We start from the raw sequence: 26,212 nt of genomic DNA, 5'->3' as shown, positions 1-26,212 counted from the left end.
ACACACGCACGCACAGACTTACGCACACGCTCACACACAGCTGTGCGGCACCACTTGTTGGACTGACATCCAAACTGACATGCAATGAATATTGAAATACCGGTCAGTTGTTTGTGCGCACGCCTTAGCCTGTGCATACATTTGCATGAACATCAGCCAGTGTGAATGTGTGAATACACCTGTGCATGTGTGCCGGTGAGATAGTGACTAACTCTTTTTGCTGCTGTGGTTCCAATGCAAGGCTTAAGGGTGAGAATCACAGTGAGCAACATGGGCAGCAACACAAGAGACAATCAGACATGGCTGCCTTATGCCTGATTGCTTCTCACTGCTTTGGAAGATGGGAACATAAAGGAAGACCCAAATACAGTATTTACAGCATGCAGCCCCCTGTGTGGGTTTGTATGCATATACAATACACAATCCTTTGATCGCCTGCCATAACCTAAACAACCTCTGCTCTAAAGCAGAACCTTATGGAATAGTGTTTTATTAATGAAGCAGACAAGTGACATTGAAAGGAAAAGATCAAAAACATTTATATGAATCCCAGCATGAATACTTACGTACGTTTCTTAGTTAAACATACATGTCTGAAAGAAATTCTGGATATCATGACAATTTTTGATCATTAACAAGCTTTATTCAGATCTATAAATAACGGAGCATGATGCTAGATAAATAACAAGGAACCACTGATAATGCACTGCCTGATAACTGAAGTTTATGTTTGTGGACACTGTCATGGCACCTGAGGGTGATTTTGGCAGATTTGTAGATTTCTAATTTAGAAATCCTCTATGTTTAAGCTGAAAGAAATATAATTATTCTTTGGCTACTGTGCAAGTTACCATATATATATATATATATATATATATATATATATATATATATATATATATATATATATATAAAATGTATAAGGGATCCGAGTTTGAACATAGTCCTTTAAATCTTATCTTGTTGCTGCCTCAGAAGTCTGAAAGCTTTGATAGCATATATGTATGAGCTTTAATTCTCTGCTAAGAAGAAGAAAAAAAGCTGCTTCAGATGAGGGAAGATCTAAAATGAATTCTGGATTTCACAGTTTTACATCTTTAATTTGTTCTTTATTAATGTATATGTTGTATCACTGTCTAAAGCATACTCTGACAGTGTTTTATGGTTGTGCTCCTGTTCCTCATGCAAATGTGCACTTTGAATCGTCATCATGAATAACAAGATGGTGTATTTTTAGTGTTTGTGTAAACAGGAATGAATCATTTTTTTTTTTTTTTTTACTCTTATTTTTAAAAATCTGGATTCTGTCATTTTAGGATATGACATGAGGTGCACAATTAATGCATGGACACACTCCAAACTTGTGAAGTGCCTTCCTTCCCCTCTCACCCGTAATGACCATTGATTGGGGAAAGGGCTGACAAGGCAGCAGAGACTCTCACTCAGCCATAAAGTCAGCAAGATAATTGTTGTCAAGGAGATGGGGGACTAAGCTCGATATCTGAGAGGAAAACCAATTGGTCTTCGAATGAATAAAATTATATGAAAGATTGCTGACGGCTTTTGCTTCATGATTGATAAAATCAGGATCTCGCAATTCTCAAAAAATGCTCTTACTCTTTTAATCAGAGGATACATTTGAATGCCTTTTGAGGCTTTGCTAAACTTAAACGAGTAGTAGCTGACATTATTTAGCACGGGTGCGGTCATTTGCATGTCAAAAACCCCTAAGCAACTCATAAGCAACTCTTCTTCCACTAACTTTTATCACCATCTTTTCCCTTCTTACCTCCTCTTCTGAGTTTGGGGATCTGTTTTTCTGCAGCATGTACCTGTTATCCCTCAGTCACTGTAATTTCCCATTGCTGAGTCTGCTGGCTTTCACCCCACCCTTTTTATTTCTGAAGAGTCTCCGAACGTCTGCATCAGGACTTTGTCTCTCTCTTATCTCTTACTGTCAGGCTTTTGTTTTGATCATCGCTCCTCTGTTTCCACTCTACTTCTCCTCCTTTCAACCTCATTTCCCCTCCAATTCTTTTGATTGCCTACCCATAGTGGTTTGTGTGTGTGTGTGTACCTGTGTGCATTTTTGATGTGTCATGCAGAGTGTCTTTACGGGCATCGCTACAGTTTGGTGAGTGAGCCGGTGTGGATGTATACAACTGTGGTTGTGTGTTTGCTTTGGAATAATGTTTTCATATTTTTACTGCTGATAGATAATAAATGGTTTCCCCTCTTTGTGCTCACACATGATTATCTAAAAAAATATGAAGCAAAAGGGTTATCAGCAGTTTTGAAAGGGCCAATTTATTAATGGATGGATGGCACATTGTGAGCATCAGGCACAAAGTGTCCTCATTATAGTTAATGATCTTAAGTAGTATGACACTTGGTGCTTCTATTGTTCACTGTGAGGATTTGGTCCCAGAATAGTGGTGCCACATCTTTAAAGAAACACATCATGGAGCTCATGAAGTGATAATGTGTGAAGCTTTCTCGTATGGAAGGAAAGGCAGTTCTCTCACAAGTTGAGCAACCTTTGCTCAATTATATTTATATTTTTTCATTACTAAATAAAGAGGAATATGCTTCAAAAAATACCCCCCAAAAAAAGAAAGAAAAACTCACCATACCAAATGTGTATCTTTTCAAATAATATAAAAAAACATTACCACCCTGCCGAGGAGATGATTGGTGGTTGTTTCTCGGTTTGTAAGCATGATTACTTGAAATTGCTTGAAAGTTTTACGAGCGGTGGGGCTCAACATTGAAGTGTTTCTGGAGTTGATAACGATTTCTTACCTTTGCAAGATAGTGCAGCTTAGATATTTGATATCATATTTCATGTCATCTTTTCAAATAAATAGCAAATTGAAATAAGGAAAAAATAGAATACAATGTCTTTATGTCTTCAAGAAAATATCCAGATATCCCTCTTGATCCAGGGTCTCAATTCATGAATTTTCAGACTTGACGGTGTGCTGTCTCAGACTGCTCTTCTTACAAATGAAGGTGAAACACTTTAATGTTGTAGCTGGTAAAGGTAGAGGTACCTAAAAAAAAAACCCAAAAAACTTTATATACTACAGATTTAATCCATAATGTTACATCATAATTTCTTAGTTATATATTCTGCAAAGTAAAAATTAACTATTAAATAACATGTAAATGTTCTTCCATCCATTTTCTTCTGCTTATTCAATTCAGGGCTGCAGGGGCTGGAGCCTATCCCAGCAGTCACAGGGCAAGATGCAGAGTACACCCTGGATGGGTCAGTAGTCCAGACAGGGCGAACACATAGAGGCAGACAACCATTCTCGCTCATATGCACACTTAGAATCACCAATTAACCTAACCCAAGCATGTCTTTGAACTGTGGGAGGAAGCCGGAGTACCCAGAGAAAACCCACACAGACAGTCTCCAGGCTGGATTTGAACCTTATTGCTGTGAGGTGACAGTTATAACCACTGCCTGCCCAGTGTAGGAAATGTAGGAAATTTACAACCAGCATAAAAAAAAAAAAAATACATCATACAAATGGAGTACTGTGCAAAAATCTTGAGCCACCCCTCATTTCTTTATATTTTGCTAGGAAGCTAGGATGTACAAAATGTACAAACATAAGCGAAAAAACAGTATATTAAGGCAAAAGAGTTTTTACAATTCTAATGAACTTGAAAGTCAGTGTTTGGTATGACAACACATCTCTTCGGCAGGTTTCTTCTAATTTCTTTAATCAGTCTTCAGGAATAGTTCTCCAAGCTTCTTGAAGGACATTCAAAGCTCTTCTTTGGATGTTGGCTGCCTTTTATTCCATTCTCTGTCAAGATGATCCCACACTGATTCAATAATGTTGAGATCTGGGCTCTCGCAGGTAAGTCATTGGCTAATAGTGTTCCACTGTGTGGTTTTTCAATCTAGGTATGCTTTCACTACATTGGCAGTGTGCTTGGGATCAGGCACTTTCCAGATGGTGTTACATGATGGATCGAAATCTGACAGCACTTTTCCAACAATTTGGACAAGATTCCCAACACCACTGGCTGAACTGCAGCTCCAAACCATGACAGAGTCTCCACCATGGTTTACAGACGGCTGTAGACACTCACTGCTTGAACTGAAAAGTTTAAATTGGGATTCATCACTCCATAAGAACTTTTGACACTGATTTTCAGTCCAGTTCATGTGTAATTTGGCACACCTCAGCCTATTCTCCACATTTCCCTTTCTTAAGAATGACTTCTTGATGTGCACCCTTCCACTGCGACCATTTCTGATGATATGCCAAGTTTTCAGCCAATAGCACTTTATTATTTCTGCACTGTTGGTGCAGAAATACTATTTAAGCCTGTCAAACTGTGTTATCTTTGACATTTTTCATAGATTCAGCTAAAGAAATGGGAACAAATTGTGTGTTTTTGTGACAGGCTGCTAATAACAAAGTGCCTAAAGGTACAATTTAAAATTGTTTCTTTGTTAAGTTGTGTGTTATGTGTAGACACAGCACTTATTCATTGTATAAGTTAGATGTGTTTATTATGCTTGAATGATTCATAGATCAGTGTTAAGGGGCTAATCAAGCAAACAAGGAAAAAACAACACAAAACATTCCTCTGAAAATGGTCAGGTACAAGGACTGGGCTGAAAATGAGTAAAAAAAAGCAGCCAATGTCCAAAGAAAAACTTTGAAAGACCTTCAGAAAACCTGGAGAACTATTGCTCAAGACCAGTTTAACAAATTACAAGGTCTGGCTGCTTGGAAGCAAAATATAGAGAAATGATGGGTGGCTCACAAGGTTTACACAGCGCTGTACATCTCTGTGGAGATGTATAGATGTAGAGTGCTGTGCATGCAGTACATTTTTAATGTATTTAGTTGTCTTTGAGCATGGCTTAATTATAAAGAGAGGAGAGATCCTGGCTATAGAGCACTGAACCCCCACATACCTGCTGCTCAAACCTGTTTGTTTGCAAGGGGCTGCCAATCAGTGGAAAGGTGAGAGGTGAAAAGCTTAAACGGCTTCTTTTAGACAGTCGATGAACTGAGGAGCTGCACAAAGGCTCGGTATAAGGATGAGTTTAACATTTGCAGTTGTAGCACAAAAATCTAGTAGACTGAAGCTTTACAGAGACTTTTTCCCAACAGATGATTGACAGTCGCCTGGCAGCACAGGGGAGGGCAATGAGGAACCTTCCCGCAGACAGAGGCTTTCAGAAAACCAGTACCTACATCGTGCCCTGCTTCCTCTTTGTGGAGGTGAGTGTGACTGCTAAGACACATTTTCTTCTAAGGATAATAGATTTCAGCACTTGGAAACTTCTGATGGACACATTAAAAACACATTTTCCAGACTTCTGCTGGTGGATGTTCTCTTCTCTTTCTGTTCCATCAATTCTGCATCGCTTTCTTCAATCTTTTCGTGTGTTTCTCATGGCAGATTAAGAACAAAACGTGTCACTTGGGAAAATGCATAAATTGGCAGACACAGTTTTCAATTCAACCACTCCCAAAAGAAGTGATTGATTTGATTAAACTGTCGCAAATGCGCAATTATCCTTTGTCCATGAGTCCGTTTAGTGATAACATTCAGCAGAAGAGTTAAGGGATCTATCACAAAGGCCCTCTCAAGTGACCTTTTTGCTCATATGCTCCTACAGTACTCTTCCATCAACTCTTCTTCTTTTCCTGTAATCCCTAAATGACCCGGTGAAGCACTCATGGCTCAAGCTGCATTTCCTAATTAATTGGCCTAATTAAGGACGGAAACCCAATTAGCCTGTGCCACTGTTAACATGCTCCAAGCCTGAGGATCCTCAGAGTTACAGCAGAAATAGCAAAACATGCAGAATTAGCACTTTTAGCATTTAAAAAAAAAAAGTCTTTGCATTTAAATTCAGCCTAAAAATATAATTTCTTACTCTTACACAAGATCAAATATTAATGTTTAAGGTTGGAGAAAGCGGGTGAAATAGTGTCACAGAGAGTTGACTAGAAGAGCCAGAAATTGAGGTTTTGCAATAGACAACAGAGCCTCCAGGAAAGTCCTGTATCCTAAAAATAATATTCCTATACAACTAATATGCATTCTCAATTAGAGAGAAGCATATTGTGGCCTGGATTACATTTGTTTGTAACATTTCACAAATATGTGTGCCACCAACATCTTTAATGTTCGTGTTCTTGCTTTCATACTGTACTCTTTTCAGGAAACCAATAAAAATCAGTTTTCACACATGAACTTGGGACAGCGTTGGGAGAACCAGGCCCAGGCTTGTTCACAGGTTCTCTCTCTTATGTGTATCACACTATAGGAGCTTCTCTGTGTCAGATGTGCTCTCACTATTGGATATATTCAATTTTCATTTCATAAGGAATAGCGTCTGTAGCAAAAACAAAAGCTGTTTAATGTCTGAGCCAACTGATGGGTTCTTATATACAGCTTTTTGTGTCTAAATGTAACCAAAAGGGAAAAGATACTAAACTAAGATACTAAAAACATACTAAACCAAGTGATAAAATGACAATCCTTTTAAATGCCTAGTCTTCTGCTGCCACCACCCTGCTTATCCACCCCCTCATGCAGTGTTTATTGATCTTTAAAATTATAGGGTGTTTTGCTGGAGAAAAAATTGTTTTCCCTTGAAACATCACTGAGAAAGCAATTTAGTTGTATGGGAACTTTTCTTTAAAAAAAAAAAAACAGTCAAGCATTCAAACATTCAATTTTTATGAATTATTGACTGAGATGAACTTAAGCTATCACTGATGTGAAAAGCTGATATCCATCCATCCATCCATCCATCCATCCATCCATCCATCCATTTTCTTCTGCTTATCCAATTCAAGGTTGCAGGTGAGGGACTGGTGCCTATCCCAGGTGTCACTGACCTCTGAACAGGTCACCAGTCTATTGCAGGACTGTGGTTTGCAGTTGAAAAAAAAAAAAATGCCACCCAACCTTTTCAACTCAATCTCCAACAGGTTTTTCCTCAACCTTGTGTTTTTTCTCTTCATTCCTGCCAGTTCACAACAACCTCTACTTTTTTTATCTGCTCTTTGTGCCTCAGCCAACACACGAACCCTGCACTCTTTTCACATACTCTTCAACCTCTGCATCTCTTTATAGCTCAAATATCCCACAATCCCTCCAGGTTTACACATGGCCTTAAGTTTGCTTTTCTTTTCTTTCATTGCGCTTTAGCATTGGTTCATTCTCAAGAGCCTCTTGAGGACATGTTATAATGATTTTCCATCTTTTTAATTTTTTTCATAGTGCATTTGTAATATCTCTCGGCTTGAATCTGTCACAGGTGCTTTTCGACTCCTTCCTTCTTCTTTTTGATGGTCTCTTGAGTACTGCCCATTCACTCTTTACTTCTTTGCATCACTCCTATTCAGAACGCAGTCCCTTGAGTAATTACTGTATATTGTTTGTACCATAGATCTCCCCATTATTTCTCTTTGATTGTAAAGCTTCGTCTCCACCTCCCACTCAAAAGCCTGTCTGCTATCACAAAGTCTCTATTCTCCTCATTTTTCACCAACACTTTTGTCCATGTTTTCCCACGAGTCTTCATCATTTCTTGGTATTTCTTTGTGTTTCTTGTCTTGGGTTTTTTTCATTTGCTCCTCCTCACGATAGATATTGTCCTCAGCAGACCTTGTCCCCAGCCTTACCTCGTATCAGACTGAAGACAAGAGGGCATTATGTACCAGGAGGTGTGCACTTCTTCCCATTTTGTCACCTTGATACCCCATTTCTGAGGACCTTTCTTTTTTCTTTTTTTTTTTTAGCTCAAACACGGAGTGATGTGGATTTGTTCTGACTTTAATCACTATATATGCACCTGAATGAATCTGTGTGCATTACAGTAGTTTAATAAAAGGTATTTTAAAATTAAATTCCCCCCTCTGCTGCATTCAGACTAAAGCAGCTTGCTGTAGCAGAGCTCCCCCCGGAGGGCACACTCTCCTTTGTTGTTACATTAGCATCTCATTACCCATTTCTTTTCAATGCAAATGCCCAGTCTTATTTCCCTTCCTCTCTTGTCATCATGTTGCTGATTCCCTCTCTCATTTCACCCCCCATCTAACTGTCTGTCTATCACTCTCTGCTTTTCTCTCTCTTTTATTTGTTCCTTATAATTTTATTTATGATGATGACCTCTTAGTCAGTCTCTCTGTCAGTTTGTCAATTCCTATTTTTTAAGGCCTGTCTACCACCTTACTGTGCTCTATATTGTCTGCGTTTGTATTTCTGTTCCCTTGTGATCATGCTTTTCATATTTCCTCCCTTTTGTCATTGTTTTTTCTCTCTCTCTCGCTCTCTCTCTGCTTGATTAAAATGTGAGAACTGGCCCTATTACTTTCCTGTTAAAACAAGAAAGCATTTACAGCATTTTCCTTTAAGCTGCATGTGATGAAAACAGCATAATGGACAGCAGATTAGTCGTCCTCCCTCGCCGCGCTATCTCTCCGTCCTTGCTGCCCTCTTTTGTTTTTGCTTCATGCTGCTTCTGCAGCTGTGAAGCCACACAAGAGGATGGTCTGGGGCCTAAGAGAGGCACAGCTTCAAAGGATCCTCTTTAAAAAGTCATTTTGATATGACTGGCTCCTGACTTGCTTTAGATACTGGTGGGTGGGAGGAGGGTTGTTCTTTGGTGTGATCTAGGCGAGGCGGGCCTACTGTGAAAATCTGTACTGAAGTTGAGTTACAAAGTACTGAAGTAGGAGTGACTACAAATCAACTGTTCTCACTGCAGCCGTCAAATAGTAGTGTTGTATCAGCTGCAACAATAGTAAAATATGATAATTATTACTGTCAACTGTTAATGTGCTGTAGTTATTAATTCATGGCACACAGCCTTTGCAGTGTGCGCGCAGGCTTTCCAGCTTTACTTTTCAGCCAGCTCCGACTTGCTGAGCTTCCTCCTCTTCGCTCCGTCCTCACACCTCGTTGGCTGCATCCTCCTGTGGCCTAGCAAGTTCTGTAAAATAAACAGACTGCTCCAGCATCAGACCACATAATAATTCAGGTCTGCAGCTTATGTTGTCTGATGATACTCAGAGGCGTTCGTTCATGTCTGCTTCCAGTTCTCATAGCTGGGCTTTCTTGTAGATACCCCAGTTTGTGCTTGCTCAATAATTTTTTTTTTAATAATCACTAATACACTCACCGGCCACCTCTTTAGCTACACCTTACTAATACAGAGTTGGATCCCTTTTTGCCTTCACATCTGCCTTAATTCTTCCTGGCATTCAACAAGGGGCTGGAAACAATATGGACATGCCAATTTCATGCAGTTGCTGCAGATTTGTTAGCTGCATGTACATGATGCAAATCTCCCATTCCACCACAACCCAAAGGTGCTCTATTTGATTGAGATCTGGTGACTGTGAACTCATTGTCATGTTCAAGAAGCCAGGTTGGGATGATCTGAGCTTTGTGACATGGCGTGTTGCAGTCATCAGAAGATGCGTACACTGTGGTCATTAAGGGATCATCTGAATGTCAGAGCAGAAATTGAAACTCATAAGACCGGTCAACATTGTGATCTTGTGTGAACTACTTTACTGAACTGTTATGTTCAAGAAAACAGCCATCAGAAGACAGACATGGTCAGCAGCAATACTGCTTAAACAATGTTCGATTGATACTGAGGGGAACAAAGCGTGCCAAGAAAATATCCCCTACACCATTAAACCACCACCATCTTGAACGACTGATGCAAGACCGGATGGATCCACACTTTCTTGTTGTTTGCACCAAATTCTGACCCTATCATCCAAATATCACAGCAGAAATTGAGTCTCATCAGACCAGGCAACGTTGTTCCAATCTTCTGTTGTCCAATTTTTGTGAGCTTGTGTGAACTGTAGCTGACAGGAGTGCCACCCAGTGTGGTCTTCTTCTGCTGTAGCCCATCTACTTCAAGGTTCACCGTGTTCAAATGTGCTCGTGTGGTGATTGTTACCATTTGATTGGCTGATTAAATATTTCCTTTAACGAGCGGTGGAAGAGGTGGCCGGTGAGTGTATTTATTATAACTTTGTAGTTTAAAAGCTTGAAGCCTAGGTTTCTGTCTCCATTTATACACAACTAGTTTACATTCTAATTTTTGAAAGTTGTCTTTTAACATACAGTAGCAAGAATATGTTATCAAATAATATCTCTGACGAGTCACAAATTGTTGATATTGAATGTTCAAGACATTCACAGACTTGTTTGTTTTCTCAGTCCTTTCTTGCAAAACAATATTCACTTGTAGCAAGATGAAACATTTTTTTTTATGTTTAGACACTTGGGTGCTTAAACACTGCTGCTTTTACACATCAGAGTTTGTTTACAGGCATTGGCGAGTTTTCCTGCGTGTGTTTAAAGAAAAAAAAGTTGCATAAGGTCTTTTGTGTCTCAGAGGGAAATGTGATGAATTGTCTTAAGTGATGTCACTGAGCTGGTTGTTGTTTGAGTCTAACAAGAATATTAAATTAAAATCTCTGATTCTGCTGCATCTGCTTTGATCCTTTGTCCATCTGTGACAGTGTTATAATGCAGTGCTAAAACAATGGAGCACTTGCCTAATCACAATTTAGATCTCTGGTCTCAAAAAGATATGTTAACACATTTCAACGAGACAGTTTCATGCCCTGCAGAGACACAAAACATAAATGTAACCATCATTTCTGGGGTCAGCATTGATCCTGATGCATACAGAGCAAACAAAATCAATGATCTTTTTACCTATTTCTTTTTAATATTATTACAGCACCCTAACATAGTGTTTTTCAATAATGAACAGCATTGTTAATACATCAGGTCCACAGTGACTCCACCAGAGCTCCTCCTCACTGCGTGCGCTCACTTCATGCATAGTTCCTGCTGGGTTTGACATCACCTCTGTACAGTACTGTACATCTTCTGCCTTCAGGCAATGTGCTCGATATATGTTTGTACTTTTTTAGTCATTTTTTTTTCATTCCAAACGTGTTTATTCGCGCCAGGAAGAAGAAACACACAATTTCTCAGTTTCAAAGCTTCAAATAGTAAATGGACTGGTTCTTAGATGGAGTGCTTTTCTACTCTACTTGAGCACTCGAAACGCTTTATACAACTGCCTCCTTGCAGTTAGGAAAAAAAAATGGTGGTTGTTGGGTGATAGCATTGATTGTTTTTACATTTGGTGACTGACTGGAAGTTGTTATAGCGGCCAACTGGGTGCTCAGAGGTTAAGCGTACAACACCCTCAACCTATGGGCAACCACAGGGCATCTGGTGGGTGGCAACCTTTCTCCAAACAACTGCAGTCTTACTGAGACTGACTGCAATCATTCTGAGACAGATTGGCATGGGTTTGTAAACAATTGCTTTTCAATGATTTCTCACAATTTATCGCTGTATTACACAAATAGATTTGATGTAACTGCCATCTCGAAACATTCAAACTGACAGCAGACTGACCACCAAAGCTGCTTTGAAGACGACATTTCAAAGGCAACTATTGCACAGTGACGTGCAGTCAGGGGAGGCAGGTGAGGCACGGCCTCACCTGTCATCGTGGAAATATAAAATTAAAAAATAAATTAAATGGTTATATTCATTCAGTGATTTGTATTTTAAAGTTCTTTTCCATTTAACTACACCATTTTTAGATTAGTTTTTTTCAAAATCGCTGAATTTTCGCATTTGCCGGTCAAATACTAAGAGACGAACGGTGAGGCACCAGCCCGGCAATCCGTGGTGCGGCTCAGTATAGTCATTGCCAATGACTACTAACTGTGCTGGCATGCTATGCAGTGAGACCGGATTACTTTCCGGTCTCACTGCACTTTTACTATATGAACTAAATTTCCATATTTTAGCTGGTGTATATAATGCACAGTTTATTTTTTGTTTTTTTCATTAACAACTGTATGTGTGTGTAATGCATTCTTGTGTTGAGCGATCATGAAACTGCTGCGAAGAGACTCTAGGTGAGGCACGCAGTTCTCGTGCCTCATGGTAGGGGGCGCTGGTGATCCCAGGGACTCTACGACTCCTCGGCGGCAAGCTACCATAAACAGTTAGCAAGGCCAGTTAATTTTTCCTGTTGCTTGGCCTTATGTTCAACATGGAAGATTACATAACTCAACTGAAAGAATTTTCTAAACTGGACTTTCAATCGAAGCAGAAGATAATAATTAAAGGAAGACCAACACCGGAGCTAAAAGGTTTGCTTCAGACTATGTTAATGTTAAACAAAACAACTGTTGCCAATCAAATGGTGAATAAGCTATATGTTTGTAAATCTGATGTGATGACGTCAGTGCCTCACCAGTCACGACCCTCACCGCACGTCACTGCTATTGCATGATCACAAGTTGCAATAATTTTGGTCATGGCGCGGTCTCCAACCACTGTTTTTCCCAGCGTGACTGTAGAGTAAGCCAACTTTCTTCTGATTGACGGGTTTATGAGTCAGAGCTGTGAGCTTGAGATGACCTCTTGGATCTGGTCTCTTTCGCAGATCCAAGAGGATAAAAAAAAAATGTCTGAAACGAGTTTGGTGCGGTCTGAAGCCTGAGCTTTTGGCTTACAGGAATTACCTGCACAGATGCTGACCTTTTTATTTGAACCTTTGGCCATGTTTAATATGAGAATCTATCTATGTTTATGACAGACAAGCAAAAAATGTCCCCATTACCTTTTCGATTAGTGTTCCTTTTCATATGTGCTTTTACTTTGGTTTTTGCTGAAGTGCTCTACATCCCGGTAAGTTATTTGTAATACTGCTAATAATTGCCAATAACTTCTTTCGAAATTTGTTATGGTCAATTTATTCATGATCAACATTCCTATTGCCACAAAGGAAAGATAACAAAAAAAATTAATTTAGTTTTATAATGTCCCTGAGTACATTACCTTTACACCAGAGTGTCATACTTCTATGATAATTTTCTGGTGATGAAAAAGTGCCTGCACAGATTAATTTTTCTATGTCCCCTCCCTCTTCAACTTGCACCTACCCCCACAAAGACACTGTAACAGTTCATTCGCACATTATTCTCTACCTACTTTTCTTCTCATTATCTCTCTGACTCCATGAATAGCACCTGCCCGCCTGTCTGCTGCACTGGGATTTCTCAATATTCTGGGTGGATGTTTGAAACACTTGTTAACTGTGCTGCTTCCCACCTTTTATCACTGTAGGGAGGGAGGAAGAAAAGGTGGAACTGGTAAGAGAGATCCTGTACTGTACAGATATCCAAATATACTGTAGGTCCCTACATGTAATTATAGGAATCAGATTGTAATTATAGATCAGAATGCAGACTGACTCTCAGTGTCATCCTGCATGTTGCTCTAAATAAGGTCAACTTAATGTCTAAATTAGACACACTTTTTTCAGACTCCATTAAAATCAAGATTTTAATTATTTGTATACTTATGCAAAAGTACCATTTTTATAGGTTGAAGATCTATAAAAAGAGGAATGCATGTCAAATGTTTTTTTAAAAAAAAAAAACTAACATGTTTATATTCATAAGCAGACAGTGTTAGCATGCAAACCTTTAACTGCACTGTAGGCTTTCATTCGGGCAATGTATTTGTGTGAGTGAGCCTCTTCCTTTTATTCCTCCCTGTTTGTAAGATGCGGGGGCATGTGCGCTTGAGGACTGGGGATTTTATAGAATTATGTGATTGTTCTTTGGTGTGTAGCAGTGAACATTTAAATGTACTATTCATGGATGTGTAGTCCACTGGCACGGGGAAGCTACATGCATATGAGAGAGAGAGATGGAGAGAGAGAGATGGAGAGAGAGAGAGAGAGAGAGAGAGAGGCTGTGGACACAGAGAGACAAAGATATTTTGACAGTGAGGATGATTGAGAGACATAAAAGGAAATGCAGCGAGAAGGGGAGACACAGAAAGCGTGGGCTTGAAAATTATTGAGGAAAGATGTTTTTGACAGATAATGGGAGGGGGGGGGGGGGGGGGGGGGGCATGGGTGATTTTAAGATAAACAAGCTATGGTGATAAAATACACCCATCAGACAAACAAAAGCTTTGGGAGAAGAGAGAGAGAGATGAGGGGAAGGGGGAGGGCATGTGGGTGCCCAAAAAAAAAAAAAATGAATCCCTGCTTTGATCATCTTCATTTCCCATGTTCCCTTTTTGTATTTTACCTCACTCTCCACTTCACCCTCTTTCACTCGCATATATCCTCATTTACTCTCTTGCACCTCCTCTCCCCTGTTGTTTTCCCTCCTCTGTGCTTCCACTCCTAGTTTTATTTCCCAGCGGGTTTGCCTGGCCGCATTCTGTGATATACTAATGTCTCATTAACTGTTTTATCTGTCTGTTTATCTTCTTCCACTTCCACTAACTCTAACCCTCTGCTGCTTCTCCCAGTGTGCTCTTAAAGGCTCTATCCCTCTGACCACTGTTTTCTATCTAATCCATCTTGCACTCATCTTACTCAGTGTGCTGTAATACAATCCAGTGACACCAGGTGGCAGTCAAGCCCATTCATTTGCCAGTTATCCATGTTGATTATATATCTTTTATTTTGTCTTTGTTTTTTCATATAGTTACACCTGATTTACAAATTCTCTATGGACAAATATGTGAAGAGAGGAGCGCGGCATGTATTGTATTGGTGCTCTATTTAAACAGCTTCTACTTAAGCAGGCTGGGACAGAAACTGCTCCTTTTTAACTGGAAATCTGCTGAAAATCATTACGACACAGAGCTCGAGATCTCAGCTGCTGTAAAATATTTAGTGGCTCTAATCACATGAGCAAGTAATCACGTGGCTCATCAGGAAAAGATGAGAGGTGTTGCAGCCTCGTCTCACTCTAATTTAGGTGAAATGTTTTCTGTTCACCACTGTGAATGTTGTAGGTCTGAAGTCATCTGAAACCAGACTGATGTAGATATAAAAAGTGTGCCTGTTGAAAATGCCAGTTTTTGGTTTAGAGGTTAATTTGTGAGGATGCATTTTTTTTTAAATTGCCATTTAGTGGTGGCTGATTGATGTTGGCACATAAAAAAAAACAAACAAAAAAAGCCCAGATCATTTATCCGTTTAGTAGCATATAATGAGAAGAAGGTTAAACACTTAGTGACCACTTTATGAGGAACACCTGCACAAGCTAATCAGTATCTGCCAGATACTTTTGCAGAGTGTATAATGATTTGTTTTTGGTGACATTATTAAAATATGTTAATTTAATTATATTATGTTAATAACTGTGATCAAGGTTAAAGGAAGTATTGTAGACTAAACATATTTATGTTTTATTAACTTGTATTTAACTCAATGAAAGCTTAAAGGGACAGTTCACCTAAAAAAAAAAATCTAATCTCTTAGTTTCTTTATCAATTAATTCACGTATTTTTCTTCTGGTCTATGGTGCTGTTCATTCATCTAGATTGTTTTGTTGTATGTTGCTTGATTTTGTAGGTATGTGTTACAGAAATGTCTGCTTTGTCTTTAATATAATAGAATAAATGATACCTGCCCTGTCTGATATTTCATCAAGAAACTATTATCTTTCTGCTGTCTGCATCTGCCAGTTAAAAGAAGCATGTTACTAGCGTGTTACATCCTGAAGGCTCTGGATGTTGTAGGGCTGTCTTGGTTGACACACCTCTGAAACATCACGTGGGGATCTGGGGTGGTGCCACTGGACTGGCAGACTGGGGTGATGGTCTCCATCTTTAAGAAGGGGGACCGGAGGGTGTGCTATCAGGAGATCACACTCCTCAGCCTCCCCCGGTAAGATCTATGCCAGGGTGCTGGAATGGAGGGTCCGTCCATTAGTCAGGCCTCAGATTCAAGAGGAACCATGTGTTTTTCGTCCTGGTCGCAGAATGTTGGAACAGCTCTTTATCCTCTTGAGGATATTCGAGTGTGCGGGGGAGTTTGCCCATCCAGTCTACATATGTTTTGTGTACTTGGAGAAGGCATTTCACCGCGTCCCTCGGGGTATGCTGTGGGGGAGCAGGAGTCTGGCCCATTGTTGTGGGCCATTCAGTCCCTGCACAATTGCAGCGAGAGCTTGGTCTGTATTGCCAGCAATAAGTCGGACTCGTTCCCAGTGGGTGTTGGACTTCACCAGTGGTGCCCTTTGCCACCAATTCTGTTCACAATTTTTATGGACAGAATTTCTAGGCGTAGCCAAGTAGCGGAAGGCTTCTGTCTTGGTGGCCTCAGAATCTCATCTTTGCTCTTTGCGGATGATGTGGTCCTGTTGGCTTCATCAGGTGGTGGCTTCCAGCTCACAGTGGAACAGTTGGCAGCTGAGAGTGAAGTGGCTGGCATGAGAATCAGCACCTCTAAGTCTGAGGCCATGGTCCTCAGCTGGAAACGCGTGGAGTGCCCACTCTGGCTCAGGGACGAGTTGCTGCCCCAGGTGGAGGAGGTTAAGTATCTTGGGGTCTTGTTGACGGGAGAAGGGAGCGGGAGATTGACAGACGGATTGGGGCTACGTCTGCAGTGATGCAGATGCTGCACTGGTCTGAGGGAAATAAGCGTGAAAGCAAAGCTGTCAATTTACTGGTCAGTCTACATCCCCACCCTCACCTATGGTTACGAGCTTTAGAATGAGATGATGAATATGAGTGGCAGAAATGAGCTTCCTCCGGAGGGTGGCTGGCCTCTCCCTTAGAGATAGGGTGAGGAGTGCAGTCATGTGGGAGGGGCTCAAAGTAGAGCCACTGCCCGTCACATCGAAAGGAGTCAGTTGAGGTGGTTCAGGCATCTGACTAGGATGGCTCCTGGGTGCCTCTTGGGTGAAGTGTTCTGGGCACGTCCTACCAGGAGGAGGCCCCAGGGCAGACCCAGGACATGCCGGGGAGATTATATCTACCTACTGTTAGCTGGAGGAGGTGGCTGGGGAGAGGGAGGGCCTGGGCTGCCGCGACCAGACCCCGAATAAGTGGAAGAGGATGGATGGATGGATGGATGGATGGATGGATGGGTGCTATTAGCTAAATGACAGCTCAGGGAGGGAGGCAAACTGGAACACTCAAAACAAATCAGTCTAGATAAATATGTTATGTTACATTATGGATAAGAATTATTACAAGTCAGAAGAAAAATAAGAAAATTTAATTATGGGGTGACCTGTCACTTTAAAAGTATACTACAGTACTGTGCAAAATTTCCTTGGATGTTGGCTGCCTTTTGTTCCATTCTCTGTCAAGATGATCCCACACTGCTTCAATAATGTTTAGATCTGAGCTCTGGGGAGGCCAATCCATGACTGACAGTGTTTTCGTTGTGTGTTATCCTATCCAGGTGTGCTTGTACTGCATTGGCGGTGTGTTATGGATCATTGTCATGCTGAATATTGCAAAACATTTACATCAGATTGCACAGATAAACCCAATATGCATGACTGAAAAACAAAAATCAAACCAAAAATAATTCATAAAAATGCAGATTTAGATGTGTAAAACAATTTACTTTGATGTATAGAATTACTCAGCTTCTTGCATGCTCCATATGACTCAGTTATAGCATATACCACACTATTAAAACATAACAGACCTACTGTTAGCAAAATGAAGCAGCATGTCTCCAGTTCATCCTGAGCAGTGTGACATTTGTTGTCTTGCAGCAGGACGCTGTCATCTCATCACCAGCCTCCATCCTCACATTCTCACCTTCTCTAAACATGTTTGACTTCATCAGTTGACTTCTCTGCCATCTGGCTGTGCCACACAGGCCAACGGTAGACATGCAGCACTTATGTGCGAACTCACAGTTTGGCCCCAGGAGACATTAGTGATGCCCACTCTATTTTCACCTCCAGTTTCCCTACCCATAATCCACCATTATTGTCACATTTCATTTTCCCCCTTTCTAGTTAAAGGGCTTTTAGGGGAAGGAGATTTTCTTCAGTTTCTGTCACACGAGTCCGTATTAGTCCATTTGATTTCTTGCTTTTACTCTCTTTGAAGTGCAGAGGTGTGAGCATTAAGTCTTAATTACATGGTCTGATAAGTGATTTTAGTTTACTGTGTCAGATGGAAAGAGGTCAAGCTCTTGAATCTTTTGTATTTTATAAACCTGGCTAAATATATCCTGACAGATATTAGTATCTAAATCAAACTGGGTCTCAGTGCATAACAGTCTAATCCCTTTTTTTTTTTTTTTTTTTTTAATCATTCCTGCTGATGATATTGTTCCAGATACTGAAGGAGTGAGCTGGCAATATCAAATCAATGTGATTCATAGAAAAGGAATGCCTATTCCAGTCTGTGCTATGATGTTTACTGTTATGTACAGTATGGCTGCTTGGATCTTTCTTACTTCAGTTAAACATTTACAAGGATGTAGTTGTGTTTGACAGACAGCCTTTCAAACCTCATTGTCCACCAAGGCTTGAAACATACATGAAAGCTTTATTTTCTTCATTCTTGAAAAAATAGAACAAAAAAATGATAAAACAACTACTGTATGTGAACAGAAGCCATTGTCTTTGTATTCTATCGCTGAACTGGCGTTTGACTTTTCAAGGCTTTAGTGCTTATCCGTGATAGTCTCTGTGAGATTAATTTCAGATCTCCTGGAACAGAATGACAGAGCACTGAAAGAAACGTGCTTTGTGACATAAAACCCACTGATCATTTTCACATTCAGAGACCATAACAAGCAAATTTGTTTAGTCTTTTTGTAGTGTTAACATATCTATTAGACACAGACCTTTTCTGCTGTTTTGACAAATGTATGCATATAGAGATTATGATTCATTATGATCACTATAATAGTTAGTATGATAGTCGATTGGCTCAGTTTTAATTGACTATGATTAACTTTAATAAGTATTACAACCAAGAAAGCTCATCTGATCTTAAACGTTTGAATGTTACGCGGCCACATAATCTTTCTCTAACTATAATTTGGCTGTTTTGTGCCACTGTTCAAAAAAAAAAAAAAAAAGGTAATGTGTTACACATTACTTTACTTTGCCCACTTCAGAAAGTAAATCATTCTACTGCTCCTCATGCATCACTCTTTAACATCACCTGAGCTACATTGTCTGGCTTACCAATTCAGAATATTAGCATTAAACCTTACGTGTGGCCAAATATCAGCACAAATACCTATCCTAAAACCGGGGGAACATACACAAGATCATTCGTTTAGTATTCAGGTACTGAGCCAACAGCAGAATTGGTAGAAACAAACCCAAGGAGCACTTCAAAATGTTGTCAACAACAATTGTACTGAAGAAAAGGGCAACATTTCATCTACTATTTTCAATTCTGCAAGCCCCTTCATGTCTGCCTTTGTGACCTGTTGAAAATTCAAGCTCTGGCTGCTTGGTTAGGGTTGGCATACATTTGAGCATCACTGTGGGCTTGGGGGTCTATTTACTAGCTTTGCGATGCCATATGTTTGCAGGCCCTTGGAGATATTGGATGTTTACAGCAGCAGGTTGTTGTTTCTCACCCCTTCTGCACTCTATCATCACATTTCTTAAAATGAAAGTGAATTAATCATTTTTGTCTTATCTCCCACATAAAGAAATTCTGGGGAAAAAAAAGCAAAAAAAAACATGATTATTGTTTTATTAGTAGCTAAATTTTGCAATCTTGTGAAAAATTAAATACACCCTTACTGCTTCCATAGGAATTAAGAGGATAAGTAGCAGCCAGGTGCTGCTAATCAAATGCACTTGTTTAATCAGCAGGTGTGAGCACCTCTATAAAAGCAGAATTTTTGGCAGTTTGCTGGTTTAAGCACTCAGGCGTTTGTTAACACAATGCCGAGGAGGAAAGACAACAACAATGATCTTACAGAAGCAATTTCATGATAGGTGCTTTGTTTTTGTTGCACATTTTCCAAATGGTCTCTGAAGAATTTGATGAAGAGCTGAGAAATTACTACAGTCACAAGCACCAGATAAAAAGCCAGTGCAAGCTATATTTTAGTAAAACTTCAGCATTAGAAGAGGAAAATTACACTACATCAAAAAAAAAAAAAGGAAATATAAAGTTTTGTTATATATGGCATGTGCAAAATAGGCAGAAGTTTTATAGGTGTCAACCCTGAACAGCAATAAGGACAGTGATTGAAAGGGTCTGGTACGGACCATCTGGTGAGCAGTCCTCTAAGTGTGGACAACAAGTGGCATGCTGAGTCTTATCTGACCTGAAAAATCACCTATGACTGGATTCAGAAGGTGCCGGGGCTTGTGGGAACAATAGAGAAGAAATTTATTTTCACTGGCTGTGAGAAAGACTTGCTGTGTGAAATTCAAAATGTAAGAACTTCTGCTAGCCACTACTGCAGCAAACATGCTAATGAATCTACAGCGGGAGTACCCTGAGTAAAGAGCATGTGTGAAGATGACTTGCGACAGAATGACATTTGGCCTGCCATAACCTCCCATTACCTTACTGCAGCTTTAATTTATCAGTGCTTTCCATGATGCTTTAGAAATAATTTTATGCAAATTAATATTCCAAGGTGACTTGTGCAGGATGTTCCTCGATACTAATTAGAAGCCATCAACTTGAAGTTGCTTTGACCTTTACAGATATTAAGGCAAACTGGGCGTGCCTGTGGAATATACAGAGGTTTGGTTTTTTGTCTGTGTGATAAAGATGGATTAAATGTTATATATTTTGACACCTTTCTGAGCTCTCAACTTGTAATCAGTAGTGAAGCTGCATATGTTTCCTATTTTTAGTAAGTTACAGTAAATAACTCTTTTTACTCAAAAATATCAATCTATCCATATGGAAAACCTAATGTATAGCCAGCTTTAGCAGCTGGGGAGTCGTTTGACATGACCTCTGCTTTTGACTGCCACCCAGTCCACAAAGCACTGGACCTCTATGACTGCTCTTGCTGGTGGTGGTGGGGCCCACAGTAGGATGGGCCTATGTGACTTGTTCTGTCTCAGTCCTTACAGGGGCCCCATTGGCTAAGGCCCAGACACCTGGTGCTCACAAAAGAGCTCCTCCAAGAGGCCAGGGTGGGTACCAAGTATTGTTGTCATAGGGGTCTTTTGAATCGCACTTAATCTGTTTAGCATGAGGAACTCAGTCATTTGTGAGCAGAACTGTTGCTCTCCACATTAAAAGGAGTCAGATGAGATGGTTCAGGCATGTGACTTAGATGCCCCCTGGATGCCTTCTAGATGAGGCATTTTGGCCATGTCTGAGGAGCAAAGATACTGACTGTATCCTTGCTCATGTTTTGTTCATGTTTTGTTTTTAAATCCCATGAGACTTACTATGATCCACTTTGACCTATTCATAAAAATTTCCCCCTTTTGAATTTTCCTCTGACTACAAACTGGAATTATACTTAATTCTTAGAATTAAGTCGTTGAAGGATAATGCAAAAAAGGCAAATTTACTGAGTAAATCATAATACAAGATGCATCAGTCTGATGGGACCTATAATACACAAACACTGATGGTTGTGTAGAGCAAAAGCAGAAACCAAAATAACATGCGTAATCTCCCAGGAAGGTTTTCTGCAGTTGTTTTCAAATGTTGTTTAAACTTTGATGGGTGTTCACAGACCTCCCTCGCTCTCTTCCTCCCACTTCCTACACCTCCCTCCCTCAAGCCTTCTGTAGCTGGGGCAGAAGAGAGGAATGGATGATGGAAAGAAATGTTCAACACAGCATATCTGTGTCAGAGTTCCTGCTCAGACATGGGAATGCACCCACATGCCTACAGACATACTCAAAGACACACGTGGAAACAACCCACACACACAAAAACACCAATGCTCATGTAAAGTGAAACAAATATGAAAAAAAAACTATAGAAGAATGAGTTGCTTGATATCATTGGTCTGTATATAAACCGCAGGCTATAGGTGCATCTTTGTTTGTGTTTTTTTTGCCCTTATTGATGTTTGCTTGAAGAGCCCGTATTATGATGCTCTCTTCATTAGAGCCCCTCAGTGAAATGTCTCCCATAAACAGATCTGTGTAGATTACTTTTGCATATTGCCACTGGCAACACGGTGATTATTTGATCTTGCTGTTCATATAGGGAATCATTCATTGAAATTCAATAACTGTTTTCAGGAACACTGAAGGGAAACGTGTGGACTTGCAGTCCATAGAGCTGGGCATGTAATGAATGGAGCTTAAATTAGGTCACCCTCTCGCTCATGTTCAGTCTCTTCTCTATGGAATAAAGCAGAATAGTATAGCACCCAATAAGTCTCTCATTCCTCTCCCTATAGTATTGGTTCATGTGGGTACGCTGTTTGCTAAAGAGCATAAACACGTTGGAGGATGTTTCTCAGTGTTATGTCACTTTTTCAGCCATCTGCCACTGTGAAACCTTTCTCTTTTAGCGCTGTAAAGCAAGATGAAGATTCTCCAGCACTTCTCTTAATTTCAAATGAATAAACACAAGTCAGAGGAAAATATAAACTATAAATTAAACAATAACATTTTAGAAGCTTTGGGTTAAAAGGATTGGACAGCTAAAGCATATTTTGCTCTGGATGTAGCTGAGCTGAAGTTACATTATATATATATGAAATGGAAAGAATAGTACTCCTCCGTGAATCGCCACCTTATCGTGGTGGAGGGGTTTGTGTGTCCCAGTGATCCCAGGAGCTATGTTGTCTGGGGGCTTGTCCCCCTGGCAGGGTCTCCCATGGCAAACTGGTCCTGGGTGAGGGTCCAGACAAAGAGCGGTTCAGAAGACCCTTATGAGTGAAAAAACAAGGGAACAGTTTACCCTGCCCGGGATAGGGTTACCGGGGCCCCACCCTGGAGCCAGGCCTGGGGAGGGAGCTCGAGGGAGAGCGTCTGGTGGCCAGGCATTAGCCCGTGGTGCTTGGCCGGGCGCAGCCCGAAGAGGTTACATGGGCCCGCCCTCCTGCAGGCCCACCACCCGCAGGAGGTGTCGTAGGGGTCGGGTGCAATGTGTGTCGGGCGGTGGCCGAGGGCGGAGGCCCTGGCGGACCGATCCCCGGCTATCGAAACTGGCTGTTGGGACATGGAATGTCACCTCTCTGGTGGGGAAGGAGCCTGAGCTAGTGCGTGAGGTTGAGAGATACCAGCTAGACATAGTTGGGCTCACCTCAACGCATGGCCTGGGCTCTGGAACCAGTCTCCTGGAGAAGGGCTGGACTCTGTTCCAGTCTGGAGTTGCCCTCGGTGAGAGGCGGCGAGCTGGGGTGGGTATTCTTGTATCCCCCCGGCTTGCTGCCTGTACGTCGGAGTTTTCACCGGTGGACGAGAGGGTAGTTTCCCTGCGCCTTCGGGCTGGGGAACGGGTCCTGACTGTTGTTTGCGCTTATGCGCCGAATGACAGTTCAGGGTACCCACCCTTTTTGGAGTTGCTGGGTGGGGTGCTGGAGAGTGCTCCATCTGGTGACTCCATAGTCTTGCTGGGAGACTTCAACGCTCACGTGGGCAATGACAGTGAGACCTGGAGGGGCGTGATTGGGAGGAACGGCCTGCCCGATCTGAACCCGAATGGTGTTTTGTTATTGGACTTCTGTGCAAACCACAGTTTGTCCATAACAAACACCGTGTTCGAACACAAGGATGTCCATATGTGCACATGGCACCAGGACACCCTAGGTCGCAGGTCGATGATCGATTTTGTAATCGTATCATCAGATCTGCGGCCGTATGTTCTGGACACTCGGGTGAAGAGAGGAGCTGAGCTGTCAACTGATCACCACCTGGTGGTGAGTTGGATCAGGTGGCGGGGGAAGATGCTGGACAGACCTGGCACACCTAAACGTATTGTGAGGGTGCGCTGGGAACGCCTGGCAGAAGCCCCAGTCCGGGAGATCTTCAACTCCCACCTCCGGCAGAACTTCGACAGCATTCCGAGGGAGGCTGAGGACATTGAGTCCGAATGGACCATGTTCCGCACCTCCATTGTTGAGGCTGCTGCTCAGAGCTGTGGCTGCAAGGTGGTTGGTGCCTGTCGTGGTGGTAACCCCCGAACCAGATGGTGGTCACCGGAGGTGAAGGGAGCCATCAAGCTGAAGAAAGAGTCCTATCGGGCTTGGTTAGCCTGTGGGACTCCGGAGGCAGCTGACAGGTATCGACAGGCCAAGCGGAATGCAGCGCGGGTAGTGGCCAAAGCAAAAACTCGGGGGTGGGAGGAGTTTGGTGAGGCTATGGAAAAAGACTTTCGGACGGCATCGAAGCGATTCTGGCAAACCGTCAGGCGACTCAGGAGGGGAAAGCAGTGCTTCACTCACACTGTTTATAGTGCGGGGGGGGTGCTGCTGACTTCAACTGAGGCTATAGTCGGACGGTGGAAGGAATACTTCGAGGACCTTCTGAATCCCACTGACACGCCTTCTGTAGTGGAAGCAGAGTCTGGGGATGAGGGGGATGACTTGACCATCACTGGGGGTGAGGTCACTGAGGTAGTTAAACAACTCCTTGGTGGCAGAGCCCCTGGGGTGGACGAGATTCGCCCTGAGTTCCTGAAGGCTCTGGATGTTGTAGGGCTGTCTTGGTTGACACGCCTCTGCAACATCGCGTGGAGATCTGGGGCAGTGCCATTGCATTGGCAGACCGGGGTGGTGGTCCCCATCTTTAAGAAGGGAGACCGGAGGGTGTGCTCCAACTTTCGGGGGATCACACTCCTCAGCCTCCCCGGTAAGGTCTATGCCAGGGTGCTGGAATGGAGGGTGCGTCCGTTAGTCGAACCTCGGATTCAGGAGGAACAATGCGGTTTTCGTCCTGGTCGTGGAACGCTGGACCAGCTCTTTATCCTCTCAAGGATATTCGAGTGTGCGTGGGAGTTTGCCCAACCAGTCTACATGTGCTTTGTGGACTTGGAGAAGGCATTCGACCGTGTTCCTCGGGGTGTTCTTTGGGAGGTTCTGCGGGAGTATGGGGTGTCTGGCCCATTGTTGCGGGCCATTCAGTCCTTGTACAACCACAGTGAGAGCTTGGTCCGTATAGCCGGTAATAAGTCGGATTTGTTTCCTGTGGGTGTTGGACTCCGTCAGGGCTGCCCTTTGTCACCGATTCTGTTCATAATTTTTATGGACAGAATTTCTAGGCGTAGCCAGGTGGCGGAAGGCTTCTTCCTTGGTGGCCTCAGAGTCTCATCTCTGCTTTTTGCAGATGATGCGGTTCTGTTGGCTTCATCGGGGGGGGCCTCCAGCTCGCAGTGGAACGGTTCGCAGCCGAGTGTGAAGCGGCTGGCGTGAGAATCAGCACCTCTAAGTCTGAGGCCATGGTCCTCAGCCGGAAAAGGGTGGAGTGCCATCTCCGGCTCAGGAACGAGTTCTTGCCTCAAGTGGAGGAGTTTAAGTATCTCGGGGTCTTGTTCACGAGTGATGGGCGAAGGGAACGGGAGATCGACAGGCGGATCGGGGCTGCTTCTGCAGTGATGCGGACGCTGCACCGGTCCGTCGTGGTGAAGAGGGAGCTTAGCGTAAAAGCGAAGCTCTCGATTTACCGGTCGATCTACGTTCCTACCCTCACCTATGGTCACGAGCTTTGGGTAGTGACCGAAAGAATAAGATCGCGAATACAAGCGGCAGAAATGAGTTTCCTTCGAAGGGTGGCTGGCCTCTCCCTTAGAGATAAGGTGAGGAGTGCGGCCATCCGGGAGGGGCTCAGAGTAGAGCCGCTGCTCCTCCACATCGAAAGGAGCCAGTTGAGGTGGCTCGGGCATCTGATTAGGATGCCTCCTGGCCGCCTCCTGGGTGAGGTGTTCCGGGCATGTCCCACCGGGAAGAGGCCCCGTGGTAGACCCAGGACACGCTGGAGAGATTATGTATCTCGGCTGGCCTGGGAACGCCTTGGGGTCCCTCCGGATGAGCTGGAGGAGGTGGCTGGGGAGAGGGAAGCTTGGGCTTCTCTGCTTAGGCTTCTGCCCCCGCGACCCGGCCCCGGATAAGCGGAAGAAAATGGATGGATGGATGGATGGATGGAAAGAATAGTTTGAATATTATAGGAATTTTAGGAACTATCTGACCAAGAGTTATGTAGACAACATGGCTTGCCTCGCCAGGTGACTTGCTGAAGTCATTTCACTACAGTGAGTTTGCTAAAAAAAACAAACCAATAGAGACTGGAGAAATCCACAGCATTTACTAATTAGTATCCAAGATATTGTTACATTCAGCCCATTCATGAGCAACTAACTTCTCAAAGATATCCACAAGGTGCCCACTGGCGTCAGTGCCATGATTCATGGGATTATGGCAATAGAGAAACAGGTTATACTTCCAACCTTGTTGAGGACTGCC

At 42.3% G+C, this 26,212-nt stretch overlaps 1 protein-coding gene across 3 annotated transcripts in view; it reads left to right on the top strand.

Moving 5' to 3' along the window:
* The window catches only part of LOC115788997 (phospholipid phosphatase-related protein type 5-like), a 68,670-nt gene that overhangs the window by 913 nt on the left and 41,545 nt on the right, over positions 1 to 26,212 (top strand). For all 3 annotated transcript variants that reach the window (XM_030742143.1, XM_030742158.1, XM_030742151.1), the window contains exon 2: positions 5,148 to 5,258. In XM_030742143.1, the coding sequence (XP_030598003.1) occupies positions 5,148 to 5,258 (111 nt within the window). The remainder of the gene's footprint in view (positions 1 to 5,147; positions 5,259 to 26,212) is intronic.

The sequence above is a fragment of the Archocentrus centrarchus genome, chromosome 1 (assembly GCF_007364275.1).
Source record: "Archocentrus centrarchus isolate MPI-CPG fArcCen1 chromosome 1, fArcCen1, whole genome shotgun sequence".
Taxonomy (NCBI): domain Eukaryota; kingdom Metazoa; phylum Chordata; class Actinopteri; order Cichliformes; family Cichlidae; genus Archocentrus; species Archocentrus centrarchus.
This window is presented reverse-complemented; position numbering and strand designations above follow the sequence as displayed.